The following is a 15879-nucleotide window of genomic DNA, read 5'->3' as shown; positions in this document are numbered from 1 at the left end:
TTAGTCTTCACTGGTTTTCAATATTCTATTTCTTCATTCAGTTGGGCATATCTTTGAATTTTTTTCAGTCATAATGTTTTGTATATTGTTAATGTTCGATACTGGAATATCGATCAAATATGTAGGTACATTAGTGTAGTCCTTATTTTTCAAAAAGTGGTACTACACTCTTAAATTGTACTAGATGAGAAATTAATATGTATATACAAAATTTCAAAGTGATTGCATGATTATTTTTTAAATAAAAGGACCGATAAAGAACAGGTATTGACAGTATTTGAATTGTTAGAAAATTAGAAATTAGCAAAATTCAAGCCATTTTCAGTAATATAACGTCAACAAATCTGGAAGAATTGCAAGGTACCTGTAATATTTGAGAATAAATGTAATTTATTGTATTTTCTGTATCGACATCACATGTGCAAATTAGTTGTAAGAAGTGTATTTGAAGATAAATAGCCATGTTTAAAAAATTTTAAAAAGCTTAGTCGAAAATTAACCAATCTATAATAATATTCGATTAAGTATAAAAAATATTTACGTTCGTCGAAAATTCCAAGATATAGAAGTAAAATTGAACTTCTACTTAAAGATCGTACAACAATAGCATTCAAGAAATGATTACGTAGAATTCTTGGAGTTAATGATTATTTTCATTGAGGAAACAATGTGTACAGAAAATTTATTTCACGTTTCCGCAGCAATGAAACATACGAACTTCAATTTTTGTTTGTTTAAATTGTAAAGGATTATCCCTGCTGAATAATTTTTTCTTTAATTGTACAGTCATTTTTGTAACACAAAAATATTACAAATACTTTGATTTTTCAAATTTGACACCTGGATCAAGTCTTGAACAATTTAAAAGTAATATTTCTATATTGTTTGTCCTTCGTGGCAGCTCTGAAATAGTGGTGAAAACAGACTGTCAATGGACACAATTTCGGTCATTAATGTAGACACGTCAGCTAGTTGACCACTAAAATGCGAAGCACGTTTCTGAATTCTACAAAACAGTCTTTGTCCGACAACGAATACATAATTTTAACAGTCTTTTCAGAAAATTATAATTATATTCTACAGGATAAAGAAGATAACTTTTATTGAAGAAATCACATGTTGATTTAGCTTTTTGTTATTTATTAAAATACAAATCCAAAAATTAAAAATCATAATTTTCTTATAATCTTCGAAAATTTAAATCACAGTACGACAATAGTTCATTTGTTTCAAAAACTGTTTAGTCGAAAAGTAAGAAAAATTCTATTAATATAGTTTATCACAATAAGGAGTTTGGTGAAAATATAGGGTGACATTTTATTTGTCGTGCACTGTACTTCTTGCGAAGGAATCATTGGTACTATTAAAAGGCTTACTACCTGTTTATAGAGACCGTATAAAAATCAAATTACAATCGCATAAGAATTATTTCGTTGAATCACAAACAATATTAACCTTCGAGTACTGTACTGGAGTCACTTTTGACTCGTCACTTTCTCGAGACATGTACACAGTATTAAATTTCATTATTGCACTGGCAATAATTGTATGTGTACCTAGTTATATATAACAATGAATGTTCCAACCTCAACGTATTAATGTAAATTTCGTAAGGAGCTCGAGTCTCGTGCAACAGCAAATATATCTGCATTAATGAAATATCGGTGTGAGTAAAAAATGATTCCGGAACAGGATTATGAAGTCCAGCACTCGAAGGGTTAAAAATATCATATTCAATTTTGTTACTAAGTGGAAACAAAAAGGCCATTTAATTTTTTTAGAAAATAATAGCTCTAAAGCAGCAAGAACATTGAACGCGTGCAGAATGGCACGACCCATACTTGAATCACAGCATGACGTCCAAATACAGCCGACACGATACGAACAATCGCTGGATCATTGTCAAATATTCCTTTTTAACGAAGTGATTAGTTGTGGAACGCTGCAAAAATATTTTTTTTATTAACAATACAGACACATACAGTAGAATAAAATTTTTTTTTATTGTTACATTCTATTAAATAGAAGTGTGATACTATTTCGTAGTAAGAGAACATATTTTTATAACTTTACTTACGAAAACGTATTACCACGAAGCATTTACTAATAGAAAGATAGACAAAAGTTGATATTTTATCGATTTATATTAAAATTTGTTTATCGACCTTACACTCTTTTACAAATATTTACTTATTTTTTCTTAATTTATGATATTTCAAGCTTTATTTATTTAAAAAAAAACAAACAAGAAAATGGGTATTTTTGTAAATGCAGAAGTATATGTACAGAGAGGTATAGTATATTGTATTATATTGAAAGAAAAATTATCGAATGAAGTTTTTATACTCTTTATTTATATACTTTCTTGAAGCGAGCAGTCTTAAGTGTTATCTGTGACCAAAAAAAAAAGTTTCTAATGTTTGTTTTTGGTGTTATTTCGCCTATTCGCCACAGGATCTTTACTGTATGCATCCCGAATAGCACAAAAGCATCTTACGTACATCCGAAGAACATCCGTTCCGGATGTTTTGTACATTAGAAGGACATCCCGAAAAGGTCCACATGTCCCCTTTACGTCCTCGTTAAGCTCTTTAAATGTCGTAAGAAAGTTCAGTTTACAAAGTGGAACGATCTAAAGACATGCTGTATCAACATTCTCGGAACATTTTCCGAATGTTCGACAGTAACATTCCCGGTTTTCTTTTCGAGTGAGTTTAAAGAATTTTTTAAAAACATTAACCGAATGTTTGAAATTACCGAACGAAACGTCTCCTATGCTTTTTGGAAACGTTTCAACAGTTCGTATATACAAGATTTTATTATATACAATAAATTGCATACATTTGTAAAAATGTATACTTACCAAATTTAGGTAATTTATTGTAAAGATAATGAAATCTTGTACCATTTATTTAGAACCATGTGAGTTTGAACTGACCCTCACCGTCTCAATGTGTACCGTCAACTTCAAAAAAATTACATAAAAATAATTAAGAATTAAATAAAATTACATATTCACGCCTAATGAAGAAGTATAAGTTTAATACTATACAACCGACTCTTTTTGAAACAAAAAACAAACTGCTACCAAACTATCCCAGGCAGTGAAGAAAAGACTATTAATTAAAAACCAACTTTAAAAACAGAATCTTATTGCACAAATTTCATGCGACAACTTTTATCATTCGCATCAATTGTTTATGCGTATGCAATCTTTTTCAAGTTAGGTAATTCGTCACTCGTTATTCGTCAATAAAGAAATCACTAATTATATTCAATCACACAATACCAAATTGTAATTAGATAGCTTACTCAGAGCAACTGAATATAATTATTTTCAATCAAAGATAATATACAAATGGTAGCGATTTTCTTATTTAAAATTGAAACACTTTGTACCAACACTGTTGGAACTATAATTTTGTGTACATAACCAACGGATACTTTTTGAAAATTGCAAACAATGTTCTAAGAACATTTTTCAACGTTTTTATCATCTAGCTGTAAAGTCTATCACGGTTTTTCTTAATACATTTAATTTAGTTCTTTAAAACATTTATGAGACGTACAAGATGGATGTTTTTGGAATATTTGAAATTTAATCCTTTCGAATATGCGAAATTTAAACCTCGAGAACATACAGTCTATAACACCGATGTATGGTGATATTTGAGATATACTTACCCATTATCGGATATTTTTTACGACTTTTAATACATTCGTTTCTCAATAATTATAAATATAAAAATATTTTGTATCTTCGCTCAAAATCAGGGTTACTTTTACATTAATAGAGAACAATCGATAACATTTTTAATCATTATAACACAATATACAGACACTAGTGCCCAATTATTGATTTTCCATCTGTGTTTTGCCTTCTACTATAAAAATAGAAAGCAATTCTTTTTTCAAATAAAATTATTTAATATATTCTGTAGTCCTTCCTTTATATATTATGATGTTTTACTAAGTTTTTTTGGCCACGAAAAAATATTGAACTTGCATACGTTTCATTGTATAATAATTTTCTTCAAGCTGTTTCTTATTGGTATCGACTGTATCAACTAGAAGAACAGATAGGCGAAATTTGATCGCTCTGATTTCTCCTTGAAACGAAGCTCGTTCAACTCTTTACATCGAAAAGAGAAAGTAAAACAGTAAGAACAACTGAGAAACCAAAATGTTCGTATTTGGTATTATTTTCATTTCAAAGAATCATGTATTGAATTGCAGCAGCAGTTTTGTAATGATAAAAAATTACAAAACCTTTACTTTTATGTTTTGCAATTTATTAGTAACCTAAAACACCGTCGGTCGCGTACGAACAATCCTTGAGAAAATTTGTTTCAACTTGAGGAACATTACTGTATTTGGATATCTCACGAGAGAAAATCATTAATTTATCTCTCGCTACGTGTTCAAAATGTACACCGTGAAAAACAGTGTCCTTGGCATAATACCAAAGAATCGCATAGACTTGATACGCCAAACCTAATAGTAGCTCGTTTCCAAAGATAAATTAATCGTAAAATTGATTTTCAAGATAATTTCTGCCATGTTTCCTTTTCTTACATAAAAGGCAAAGACGGACGGGAAATGTAGATTTTAAAAAGTAATTCGCAAGGAATCCCGCGAATTGAACCGAGCAATTTAAAAATGATATTTACGATTCGGTATGGAAATATCACAAAATGGAAAAACTTCATCGGATCTTTTACGTTGTTAACCAGAACTCCGGACTGCGTTTTCGCAAAAATCGTTACGTTACGAAACGTGAGACCGGGGGGCGAAAATTGATCGTTTCTCTTTTCGAGAAACGAAAAAATTCTTATTGAAAATCTTGTCGGTTTACGTACGCAGTCCCCCCATCTGATCGGGAATCCCTCGATTATCCAATTATCGACGTTCGAGGATCGATCGAAGGAAACGATCGTTTCACCGCGAAGACGCGTGCTTTCATCGTTGGATGAAAAAATAATAAGAAAAATTGACCAGGAACTACGCGGGTGTTTAATCGTCGTCGATGTTTCGTACCTTTTTTCGATCTACGTCTGCGCGTCTCGGCCGGGTCTATAAAAGCGGCGCAGGGCGTCGCGACGACTCCAGACGCGACATGCGCGCATTACTGAAAATGTGACATCGAGCAACGTAGCGGTTTTTTCGTTATTGTCGTTAACAGATTGCTCGATTTCTGTGACAACGGCCGGGAACGCCGAAAGATTCGTAACAATTCTCATCACCGAGTCTATTTACGTCAATTACTTGCTCGCCGTGCCCTGTTCGTGTTTCGAATCGCGACACGCTGTCGCTGTGAAAATGTTATTGTGAGACCAGTAAACGAGAAGACAAATCGTTCGTGAAAGTATAACTGGAATTTACTACGGTCGAATTCAGTGTGTTCCATTATCCTTGCGTTAATTGGTCACTCCACAGCGACTTTTCTCATCGTTCGAAGGATTTTACCATCGTGGTGAGTTTTGAACCTTCGCCTCGTAAATCGAAAGATAAAGTGTAATCCGTTGTCCCTATCGATACACGAACGTGTGTCAACGATTACGCGAATAAACGTAAACGCGGTGTGAAATTGGACTCGATGACGCGACACGGCAAAATAAAAATAAATACCAGTAAAAAGATGTACGTACGAAGCAGTGTTCCTCTTATCGAACGCCTTAACCATTTATCCATCTATTCTTTCTGTCTCTATCTCTGACGCTATCCTTCTGCAATCTCTTCGAGTATCTTATTAGACGTAAAGACATGCCAAGATATTACTTCGTTAATTTTTCACACGCGTTAAAATAGCACCGGTAAACACTAACGCTAAATATATACCTGCGTCTATAGCTTGTCAGAACGAACCGGTAAAATTCGCTGTAAAATAAGAACAAATAATCAACCGTGATCTCTTCGATCGGGGGAGCTCGATCCGTGGAAAACTTCGCAAACATGTATTACGTATTCCGAGTTGAAGCAACCGATCACGAAGTTCGACACGGTGGTACAAATTCTACGATTTAACGAAGAATTTAATCATTCCAATGGTAACGCATCAAAGTTGACAAAAAAAAAAGCATCCGTACATCGCGTACAAGTATTTTGCAACGAATCGATTCTACCAACGAGACAACATTTCAACGAAGACGTTTTACTCTTTTTTTTCTTTTCTTTTCTTTTAACGTTAATTCGAACGGAGTCGGTACGAGCGTGACGGTGAAAGACGTTTTACTTCTTTTTTTTTCGTTTAACGTTAATTCGAACAGAGTCGGTACGAGCGTGACGGTGAAAGACGTTTTACTCTTTTTTTTTTCTTTTCTTTTCGTTGAATGTTAATTCGAATGTAATCGGTACGAGCGATAACGGAACCCTAGGCGCGTTGCCGCAGCGAAATCCTTGCTATTGATCTAGGCAGCTCCAAAGGTCCTGAGTTCACCCGGCCAACCTCCTGCATGCTCCCCTCTCGTCACCGTGTTTCCACACCCCCGTGACCTGCTCGTCCTTGACGTGTACCATCGACTCGAAATCCTCTCGATTTTTCCAACAATGTTCGACAAGAGAGCCTTTTCGTGTTCTCCACTCTAAAGTGAAACCTTTTTCAACGTTTCGCCGCCTACCATGTTCCCGGGCCGAGTAAGGACGAAACGTGAACTGTGCACTCGTATAGAGTAACGAGTAATTTAAACTCGTGCGACGAGTTTCTTTTCTATCTCGTTCGTTCGAATTGATAAAAGTGGGAGCAAGGGCAAGGGTGACAGCAATTCTTGAATTAAAGACGTCAAGAGCAGGGGTACGATCGATGCTGTCTCCGACGTGAACGTTTCCAAGCGTGAAACGTTTTGCGCTCGATCGGTCGCATTAACGACACCCTGTCGATTAAAGTCACCTGCAACAATGACGCAAACAGACGGAAAGACTTTCTGCTAAACGTTACGATGACGCGGGTGTGTCTGAGAGAGAGAAAGAGAGGGGTGGGGTGGGTGGGGGCGCCCACGGGTATTGATTGATTTTACACGTTCGCGTTGTATTGTGAGAAATTCAAATGGGAGGAATAGATGAGAGAGAGAGAGAGAGAGAGAGAGAGAGAAAGTGATACGAAAAGTATCGAAACAATGGAAGAAATAGGGATAACAAGGAGGCACGTTATGATCTGATTGCAGATGAAACTTCACGAGAAGAAAGAGTCCGGTATACACAAAGTGCAGGAGGTTCCTCTGGAGGAGGTGGAGTTGTCGAAGGAGTACGATGTGGAGAAGACTCTCGGTGAAGGGAGTTTCGCTAAAGTTTTATTAGCGACTCATCGCGCGACGCGTACGCGTATTGTTTTGAAAGCGGTCCACCAAGAACTGACCACGGAGAAGGATTTCTTCCGCGAGTTCCACTATTCGTACCACTTGAGCCCGCACCCGAACGTTCTGTGTTCGTACGCGGTCGCGTTCAAGTCCGAGAAGTGTTTCGTTTTCGCGCAAGAGTACGCGCCCCACGGGGACCTCGCCGGAAACGTGAGAGCCGGTGGTCTGAGCGAGGAAGCGTGCAAGAGGATCGCCGGTCAGCTCAGTTCCGCTCTCGATTTCATACACTCGAAACAGTTGGCGCATCGCGACATCAAGCTCGAGAACGTGTTGGTGTTCTCGTTGGATATGTCCAAGATCAAATTGTGCGATTTCGGATGCACGAGACGCGAGGGAACCCTTGTAAATAAGATACGGTGCACCTGGTTGTCGTTTCAGCCACCGGAGATCTACGAGATCGTTAAGAACGAGAGGTACGCGTGCAAGAGGAGCGCCGATTGCTGGCAATTCGGTATCGTGTTGTTTGTCTGCTTGACTGGAAATCCGCCCTGGCAGAGCGCCGATCTCATCCAGGATTCGGAATACTCGGCCTTCCAACGATGGCTGAAAAGACGCACCACCAAGATACCGCCAACCTTCAGACGATTCACGCCAAGGCTGCTGCGATACTTTAGGCGAGTGTTCGAGCACAAACCGGAGAAGAGGCCGCACGTCACCGAGATCAACAAGTATCTAAAGGACTCGTGGTGCGTCAACAAGATCAGTCACAGCGCTACGTCCACGTCGGTCGACGCTAGCGAGACGATCGCGAGGAGGGGCGACAGTTTGCTCTACCTCGACACGATCCTCGACGATCAACGTAACGTAGACGAGAACAAAAACAAATTGAGAAAGCTACTCAACAGTTACGGCCTTGAGACCACGATCGATCAGAAAGTGGTCACCAAGAGGATCTGGGAGTGGGTGATGCAGTGCGACTCGAACATCGATGAGCCAGCTTTGGCCGGTAGCCTCGGGACAGAGGGCATGTGAGAGATAGTTAAAGCTACCAGCGAGCCCTGCCTCAGAAGCGATCGCCGGGAACGAAAGTACAGCTTTGCCGGCTTCAGCGCCGTGCGTGACGGATGTGATACGTCCGTATCGTTTTTACAACGTGCCAAACAGACCTACGAAACGACCGCGAGGAATTCGCCACGTCCACCCTTTCATTAGGTCGCCTGGCGTTTCGTCGCTTCCATGTCCTACGCGTTCAACTACTTCCAACCGATACACCACGTCGACGTGGACGCGAAAACGTGTGATAATCCCTCCCACCTCGGTCTTCTTTATCCTCTTCATTTCCGTCTATTCCCTCCATTCCGCTTCCCTTTCTAATTCTCCGTCTCCTCTCTCAATTTTCTCTACAAACGGACCAATTATCTATCGACGAACGTATCGCAGATATATATGCGTGTGTGTATATATATGTATATATATATATATATATATATATATATATATATATATATATATATATATATATATAACACATACGTTAATGTATGTATATTCACGTATGACCGTCTTTCGTACACTTCCTTTCCATGAAACAACTTTGAGGCGAGAATTGCCCGAGGGAGTATCGCCCGCGAAAAAAAAAAACCAAGTTCGACGGAATCCACGCGCGCGATACAGGCAATTCTTCCTGCAATGAATACGAAACGAATGTGATACGAAAAAAAAAGAAACAAAACAAAACTCGTTAAGGCTGTGGCAAACGCGAATGTAACTGCGATCGGTGTTTTCGGTGTCGACTATAGAGACAATAATGACTGCGGATTTCCTAGTAATTTGTTACGTTACGATAATTAGTCTAGCGAATGTGAACCGGTATAGATGACTGTACCTTGCGAGGCCTTGCGTGATAATCGAAAAAAAAAAAACAAAAAAAAACAAACAAACAAACAAATCGTACCATCGAGAATGTAGGAAGAACGTGTAACGAAAGAAAACGAAAAGAAACGTTCGAATGCGGAAACCAAAACGAAGAGCAAATTCGAGCAAGATTCGAAACAGATTAAAAGATATTTAACGTTATTAAGCGATATAGAGTACGCATACGCATAGCGCGCATATATTCTTCTAGCAGTTTATTAGTAGATGGAGCGAACAGAAGGAGAACGGTGTAGTACAACTTGCTGGAGCTATCCTACCAAGAACAGCATGCTCCGTACGTAAGTATGTATATGTATCACGGTTTTTCCCCTACGTCTTCGGCGAGTGAGCGCGCGCAACGTGTGTTTTCGCAGCGCGCGATTTTCAAAGTCGTAGAAAGCATGATAGTATATATAATAGAAAAAGGAAAGACCACCGAACGGAAGAAATGTACAGAGAAGGCGACGCGTCAGGCCTCCGTTAACGCCAAGCAATGTTTTCTATATAAACATTACCAAAATAAACGTTGCAATTACATAGAATCACAACGTTTTCTTGTCTCTTCCTACGATCTTCGCGGCTATCTTGAATTATAAGGAAATTCCCCTAACCTGCAAGTCTGATTTTAATGAAAGTTTATGTGCAAGTAAAACATACTGGACCGAATATGATATAATTTTTTTGTCGACAAAAAATATTCTCGAGAAGATAAAATCAAAATCGAAAATTCAATATTTCTTTATTATTTTAATACAATTTTTTGGGGCCAAGTAGAGCCAAACTTTTCATATAAAAAATGTTCAGTTTTCAGTGCACTATCATTCTGTTGCAAAAAGTCCTAATAAGAGTTGCATTCTTTTAATAAAAGAAACATTAAAATTTCTTTATGTATACACTATTATATTATATTCTTCGTGCACACAAACTTTCATCAAAATCAACCTTACAGATAAGAATTTCCTTATAATATAGCGTGTGAATACTTTTTGGAGTTACTGTATGTACTTTTCGGCGTAATTGAAAACGCAAGGCGTCCTCTACTCAAGGAGGCAAACTTTCCGTTTAACCGTTGAATCGATTCTCCACAAAGAGCTGCACGTGTGAACCGTTCCGCGAATCGTGCTTTATCCGCTTTTCCTAACCTTCTAACGAGCTAAACAGCTACCTAACAAACGTTTTTGCTTCTTTTTCTCTTTTCATCCTCGATTCGCAAACGTGAAAAAAAGCAAACAAGAGGGCCATCGACTAACACTCGACCTTCCCCCTTTTTTTTCTTTTCTCGGTCCTCGTCGAGTACCACGAACGTGCCACTCGTATGTTCTGACCCGCCGCCCTCAACCTACGAAACACCTGCTTTCATCGAGTATTTCGCGCAGTTATATGTAATACGTTGTACATTCGAACTTGTTTCGATACAGCTTGGTACTGGTTCGAACGAAAAGCAACAAAGGTTTCCCAAAACACACGATGCAGATGGGCTTGTCGCATGCTCGGAGTTCTTCGAACACGATCGACGTTGGTCGACGGAAAGTTTCCACAAAGTGAAATCGTAAAATTTATAACCCAATTCGAAAGATAAGTAAACGATTCGCGGAACCGTTAACGACCGTACTTTGAAAGCGGCACTCTCGTCCAATAGAGGCGAGACGAGCCGAAGAGAGCCGAATCGAACCGAGACGCGAAGTGCGATTGGATCGAACACGAGGCTGTAGTCGGAAGCTGACGAAATTTTGTTTCCAAGTGTTTGGATATCGTACTAGCCGGTACGATCTACCGGCAATGAGAGGCTAGACACAAAAATAAAACCATCTTGGCGTACGTCAAAAGGCACCAACGTGCAGCCGGCTTTTATCGTATCTGGATACAATGCGTATTTCGGGCTTGTGCATTGCTATTTCCATGCATCGCACGGTTATTCTTAGCCGTTGCTTCGACCAGCTGCACGCTCGACGTGTACACACATGTATATATAGTATATATAATTGTATACGCACAACGTGTATACATATACTCTCGCGTGCGTACGAGGATTCAACGTTAGTACTCCGCGGCAAAGGGAAGGGAAAGGAAATTTTGATTCGGTCGTATGTATGGTTGGAGCATGTTATTTTACATTCGTGTAAAATAATGGAAAAAGAAACGCTTGCGATAAGGACAGTAGCGTTGACCCAATCTCGTGATTTTTCGATCAAAGGGGAGGAAATGAAAGAAAAATGTCCAGCCATCGGACGGTTGGTCGCTTGGGATCATCATTGATCCTCTGGTCCAACGGCCCCGACGTCTATTTTCATACGGCCTAACCTATTTATACATACGGACAATGTTCCACTTCTATCGACCGACGAGAACACCGTCTAACCATGCAGCGTTGCGGCGCATTGGTTGCATCCGTGCGGCAATATTTCAATACCGTACTGCTAGTCTTGTCACAGCGATGGACGTCCCGAATTTTGCACCACGTGACTTCTTCTATTTAGCGAACAACGTTGCGTCTTTTACTATGCCCACCACTCAACTATTTCTCAATTTTACTAATTGTAAAAACAATTGTAAACGCTTATTAGAGCGTATTTCATCAGGAACCAAAGAGCTACGAAGTTGGAACAGCGATCCGTGCTTACTCGAAGATTATCCATTACGATCGTTGACTTCAATCGCATCGCACGAAGCGCTATCAAATACGATAACAACCTACCATGCTATGTAAACGTACAACACTTCGGGATGTCGGTAAGTACTTAAATCGTTGCGCTGAAACACGTTTTCTCGAGTTCTTCCTTATTACTGTGGCAACCGGTTATGAAAACAATAAACGACATTATCGTATCCTATCTTGTTAATTTTATAAATACAAATTACACGTATTCGATGAACTTCGATAACCAGTGGTTAGAGTCTAAATATAGTAGGCTATCGATGACCGCGCGAACAATGCTCCGCATTCAGTTCATTCATTCGAATCGCCTTCTAAATTACTATATACCTAGACGTTAACCTCTACGATCGATTATCGTGTCTATCGACGTGTCTCAACTAGGGGTGTGCAAGAACTCGAATACATCGAGTCGCGTCGAATCAAGAATTTTACTCGGAATCGAATCGAAATTCCTAAAGTATTTCTGCTTTTCGATTTTAGTTGCATCTATAATTTCGTCTTTGTTGTTCTAAAATATTCCCGTGATTTTGTAACGATTATTAAATTCTACACTAAAGCTGCACTGGTTTGTGTGACGTATTCAAGCTACTGCGTTGAGATAAGCATAATCTCGAGATAGAGCGTAACGTCTATAAACACTCCCAGTTGTATCAAACAAAGTGCATCCCAAACGATGTTTCGAATACTCGCGATTTTGTGGTCTCGTACACCTCTTGTCTCAATCTTTTCTTTACGTAAGAAGGATTCACACCATATATTAGGAAAAAATACGTCGTTAACAGGTTGTAACCTAAAATTAGCACAAATTACAGCTATTTAACGCAACGTGCCACCGAAAAATAGCAAGTTCGAAGAAATTTAAGTAAAAAGTAAGAGTCAAAAGTCAAGTAAGTCTTTCCACGAATTTTTTCGCATTCGGCCAAATCGCGTTGTAATTTACATGCGTGCGTAAACGTTGAAAAAAAGAAGAAAATAAATGCCCACTCACCGAGTCAAAGAACGTTGTCGGACAAATCTTAAGCTAGATGTTTCAAATTTTCTTCCGATTTGGAAGATGGATATTCGAATGTTATCCACAATTTTTCAAATTCCTCGACAAACGGTTTCACCAATGAACAATAATTGGTGACGAAGACATTTTCAAAATTTCCAAAGAACCCAGACATTGTCCAATTCATACTACCAGTAATCACTATCTCACGATCCACGATTACAAATTTATGGTGCATTAGGACATCAGAGTGTTGCATTTTAACCGCGACACCTGAAACACGCGTAATTTTATCGAAAAAAAAAAACGATACAAAATACTTTTTGCACTCGTCGATAACGAACGATCAATGCTTACAAACCGATTGTCGCAACATACCGTTTTTATGGAACATAGACGTTTGTGCTTCATCGTTGAAAGCCCTGCTTTGGTCCATTATTACCCTTACATGTATGCCTCGTTTATGCGCATTCACAATAGCCGTTGATAATAATTTGCAAGTCAACATGTGCATACAGACGTCTAAACTTTGCTTTGCGCGACTCAAATAATTTTCCAGACTTCTACAATGTTATTCGCGTGAGTCGATCAAACTGATGATATTACTAAATCTTCATATATTTCATATACATGTATTAACAATGAACTATTACGATTGAGTTACCTCAAATAACGAACCGGACAAGTGTCATTGTGGCAGACTATTTCATAAGTGGCGTGTGCTCGACAAATACTGGATTCTTTTGAGAAAAACATAACTTCTAAAATGTTTCGTTTCGGTTCGTTGACGCTTGTTTTTGAAACCGCGCAGGTGTCGATGGTTCTTTTCCGGATATCGCGAAACCTTTTATACAACTGCCAAATAATCTCTGAAGTAATCAGTATCCCCCCTACTAGGAAAATTTTTCTGCTCCTCATTCCTAAAACAGGATACCTAAAAACGTAGTAATTAGTGAAAAACAACAAGGTGAAATCAAATTTTATTGAAACCAAAGTACACTTGTGTCTTCGATATTATCTAATCATACGATACCGAGCAAGTGTCAAACAAACGAAAAAAAAAAATTGTAATCGATGACCTAACAGCTCGATTTCTAAACAATTTAAAACTATGAGTTGAAATGTTATCTCGTTTAACGATCATTATTATTATTACATACCGAGTAATATACGTAATTCGAGATAAACATTTTTTGCAAGGGAATTATAACCTACGTTTAATACTTTACCAGTCGATATATCCATTAATAAAAAATTGTTTAATAACAAAAGATAGATAAGATATACCATACTAGTATATATACCTTTTATTATCTAAAGATGTTTAAATTTGTCTTTGAAAAGGAATTCAAAGACATGAACGAATCGACACGTTGCTAATTTTGCCGCCACTTAATGACTCTCTTGAAATTGCCTTCCAGTACTGACAACATTCTATTGTTGCGAACACGCCCAAAGTACCTATCATAGATTACGATTGAAACGTTTGTCAACCTTAGTGCTTCGTGTTCTCAACTTGCACCGATTGCCGAAAAAACAAAAATATTACTGATACAAACGAATTACGAAACTTTTTACCTTTATTGAAAGTTTTGTAAAAGATGTTCGCGGGTATCGCGGAATCATTTGCTACTTAATTTTGTCCCATTTGTTTAGATATAAATTCTTTATCTCTATTCCAAAGTATATTACATATTGTGTTCAACTGGTACGAACAGTCGAATATTTCGGATCTTGAGGATAATTTATTAATATCAACTCTGACAATTTTAACCTTCCATTTATCTTCGAATTCTTTTATTCGTGTGTCTTCTATTGTAGAACTTGACCATGGTTTAAATCTATAAAATGTCATAATATAGTTAAAGTACCTTTAGAATGCTGTGTAATTATCCTTTACCCATAGATATAGAAAATACATAGAAAATCTTTGTAATAAATTACTTTGTTCCTATTACTATGTTTGCTGGTTTTTCCTTTATAGCAGTCATTGTATTCATCAAATATGGAATGTCATTAAAACCCATGGCATCATCGAAACAAAATACAGAACATATAGCATCAACTTTGTCTTTGCATGCCTAAAAAGTTAAATGTTTCAAGTTTTGGGTCCCATCTAATTTAATACATGTATACCACGTACAGGTAAAATATGATTATATTTCTTAATGCTTGTCTCAGAGGTATCCCAAAATTGTAATTTAAACAATACAACTTTGTCCCAGATTTTAACTGGCCAAAATACATTTGTCTTCTTTATTCCATTGGTTTCGGCATAATTATTGGATTCCAATATACCAGCGAGACGTGCTACAACCGAGGTTTTTCCTACCCCAGATCTGCCGACCATAAAAATTTTATATGTAACTTCTTCGATTGAAGATGGTAGAAGAGGTCTTTCAAGAATACCTACAATGTTTTGTAAAATATTAAGTTAAAAATTAGACGTATCGATAAGACGATAATCAAACTAAATTTATAAAATAACATGCTGCTTATTCAACGATTCGTTGTTTACCATAAAATCTTCTCTTTTTTGATGTGTTTACATAAAAATGATGCACCAACGATTCTCCCTCTACTGAATGTAACCAATTTACGTTTATCGCGTTCATGATCAATTGCAGAAGAATCAGATGATATAGAAACCCGAAAAATCATCGATAAACATTGACAATAATAAAATTGAGTTTCGTTCAATGTATAAACAGTTAACAATGTTTTACTTTACAAAATCAATCTTTGCTGTTTGATCCGTTTATTAATTAATGAATTTTATGTATAAAAATATCAATACAAGAAATACGACATCAAAAAAGGTTGTGGCAACAAATATCACGCTTTTTGGTGAAGAAACTTGTACAGAGTAACCTAACAAAAACTTGTAAAACCATCGCGTCTTCTCCGTTCGGCCCATCAAGTGAAATAATTGGACGTTTCCAACGAGTCCGACAAGCTCCTTATACATATCGTATGCAACCGGCGGTTTCTACGAATCTTGTGTATATACGTAATCTCTCGACGAA

The 15879-nt window shown here is 37.5% G+C and overlaps 3 protein-coding genes and 1 long non-coding RNA gene across 6 annotated transcripts; 2 read left to right on the top strand and 2 right to left on the bottom strand.

Moving 5' to 3' along the window:
* Nucleotides 1-1239: 1239 nt before the first annotated feature.
* On the bottom strand, nt 1240-14270 carry Zuc (Mitochondrial cardiolipin hydrolase zuc). 2 transcript variants are annotated; one of them, XM_076304489.1, is made up of 5 exons: nt 14158-14270; nt 13518-13787; nt 13232-13416; nt 12851-13126; nt 1240-1942 (listed from the first exon to the last, which is right to left on the bottom strand). In XM_076304489.1, the coding sequence occupies exons 2-4, from the start codon at nt 13769-13771 to the stop codon at nt 12879-12881; spliced, it is 687 nt and encodes a 228-aa protein (XP_076160604.1). In that variant the 5' UTR covers nt 13772-13787; nt 14158-14270; the 3' UTR covers nt 1240-1942; nt 12851-12878. The 2 variants fall into 2 exon arrangements, with proteins under 2 accessions (XP_076160604.1, XP_076160605.1); XM_076304490.1 differs by lacking the exon at nt 1240-1942 and adding an exon at nt 10180-12652.
* Meng (serine/threonine-protein kinase meng-po) lies at nt 5122-8742 on the top strand. The gene is made up of 2 exons (XM_076327716.1): nt 5122-5473; nt 7161-8742. The coding sequence occupies exon 2, from the start codon at nt 7161-7163 to the stop codon at nt 8322-8324; it is 1164 nt and encodes a 387-aa protein (XP_076183831.1). The 5' UTR covers nt 5122-5473; the 3' UTR covers nt 8325-8742.
* On the top strand, nt 8841-15537 carry LOC143143348 (uncharacterized). Its single transcript, XR_012991102.1, has 3 exons — nt 8841-12749; nt 14838-14998; nt 15079-15537. It is a non-coding gene; the product is annotated as an uncharacterized LOC143143348 (long non-coding RNA).
* Nucleotides 13822-15813, bottom strand: LOC143143346 (ciliogenesis and planar polarity effector 2). 2 transcript variants are annotated; one of them, XR_012991101.1, is made up of 5 exons: nt 15372-15813; nt 14997-15262; nt 14798-14934; nt 14432-14694; nt 13822-14314 (listed from the first exon to the last, which is right to left on the bottom strand). XR_012991101.1 is itself a non-coding variant. In XM_076304488.1 (4 exons), the coding sequence occupies exons 1-4, from the start codon at nt 15466-15468 to the stop codon at nt 14487-14489; spliced, it is 708 nt and encodes a 235-aa protein (XP_076160603.1). In that variant the 5' UTR covers nt 15469-15813; the 3' UTR covers nt 13822-14486. The 2 variants fall into 2 exon arrangements, 1 of the variants encoding a protein (XP_076160603.1); XM_076304488.1 differs by having other exon boundaries at nt 13822-14694.
* Between the last annotated feature and the right edge of the window lie 66 nt (nt 15814-15879).

Source organism: Ptiloglossa arizonensis, chromosome 2 (genome assembly GCF_051014685.1).
Source record: "Ptiloglossa arizonensis isolate GNS036 chromosome 2, iyPtiAriz1_principal, whole genome shotgun sequence".
NCBI lineage: Eukaryota > Metazoa > Arthropoda > Insecta > Hymenoptera > Colletidae > Ptiloglossa > Ptiloglossa arizonensis.
Note: the sequence above shows the minus strand (reverse complement) of the source record. Positions and strands in the feature narration are given on the sequence as shown.

What these genes read in the sequence shown, in the direction of transcription:
- Meng (XM_076327716.1), top strand. Translation starts at nt 7,161, where the DNA reads ATGAAACTTCACGAGAAGAAAGAGTCCGGTATACACAAAGTGCAGGAG.
- LOC143143346 (XM_076304488.1), bottom strand. Translation starts at nt 15,468, where the DNA reads ATGAACGCGATAAACGTAAATTGGTTACATTCAGTAGAGGGAGAATCG. An exon ending in AATATAATCATATTTTACCT is followed by an intron (nt 14,935 to 14,996) that starts GTACGTGGTATA and finishes TTAACTTTTTAG; the next exon opens with GCATGCAAAGACAAAGTTGA. An exon ending in AACATAGTAATAGGAACAAA is followed by an intron (nt 14,695 to 14,797) that starts GTAATTTATTAC and finishes GACATTTTATAG; the next exon opens with ATTTAAACCATGGTCAAGTT.
- Zuc (XM_076304489.1), bottom strand. Translation starts at nt 13,771, where the DNA reads ATGAGGAGCAGAAAAATTTTCCTAGTAGGGGGGATACTGATTACTTCA. An exon ending in TGTCCGGTTCGTTATTTGAG is followed by an intron (nt 13,417 to 13,517) that starts GTAACTCAATCG and finishes ATAACATTGTAG; the next exon opens with AAGTCTGGAAAATTATTTGA. An exon ending in GTCTATGTTCCATAAAAACG is followed by an intron (nt 13,127 to 13,231) that starts GTATGTTGCGAC and finishes CGCGTGTTTCAG; the next exon opens with GTGTCGCGGTTAAAATGCAA.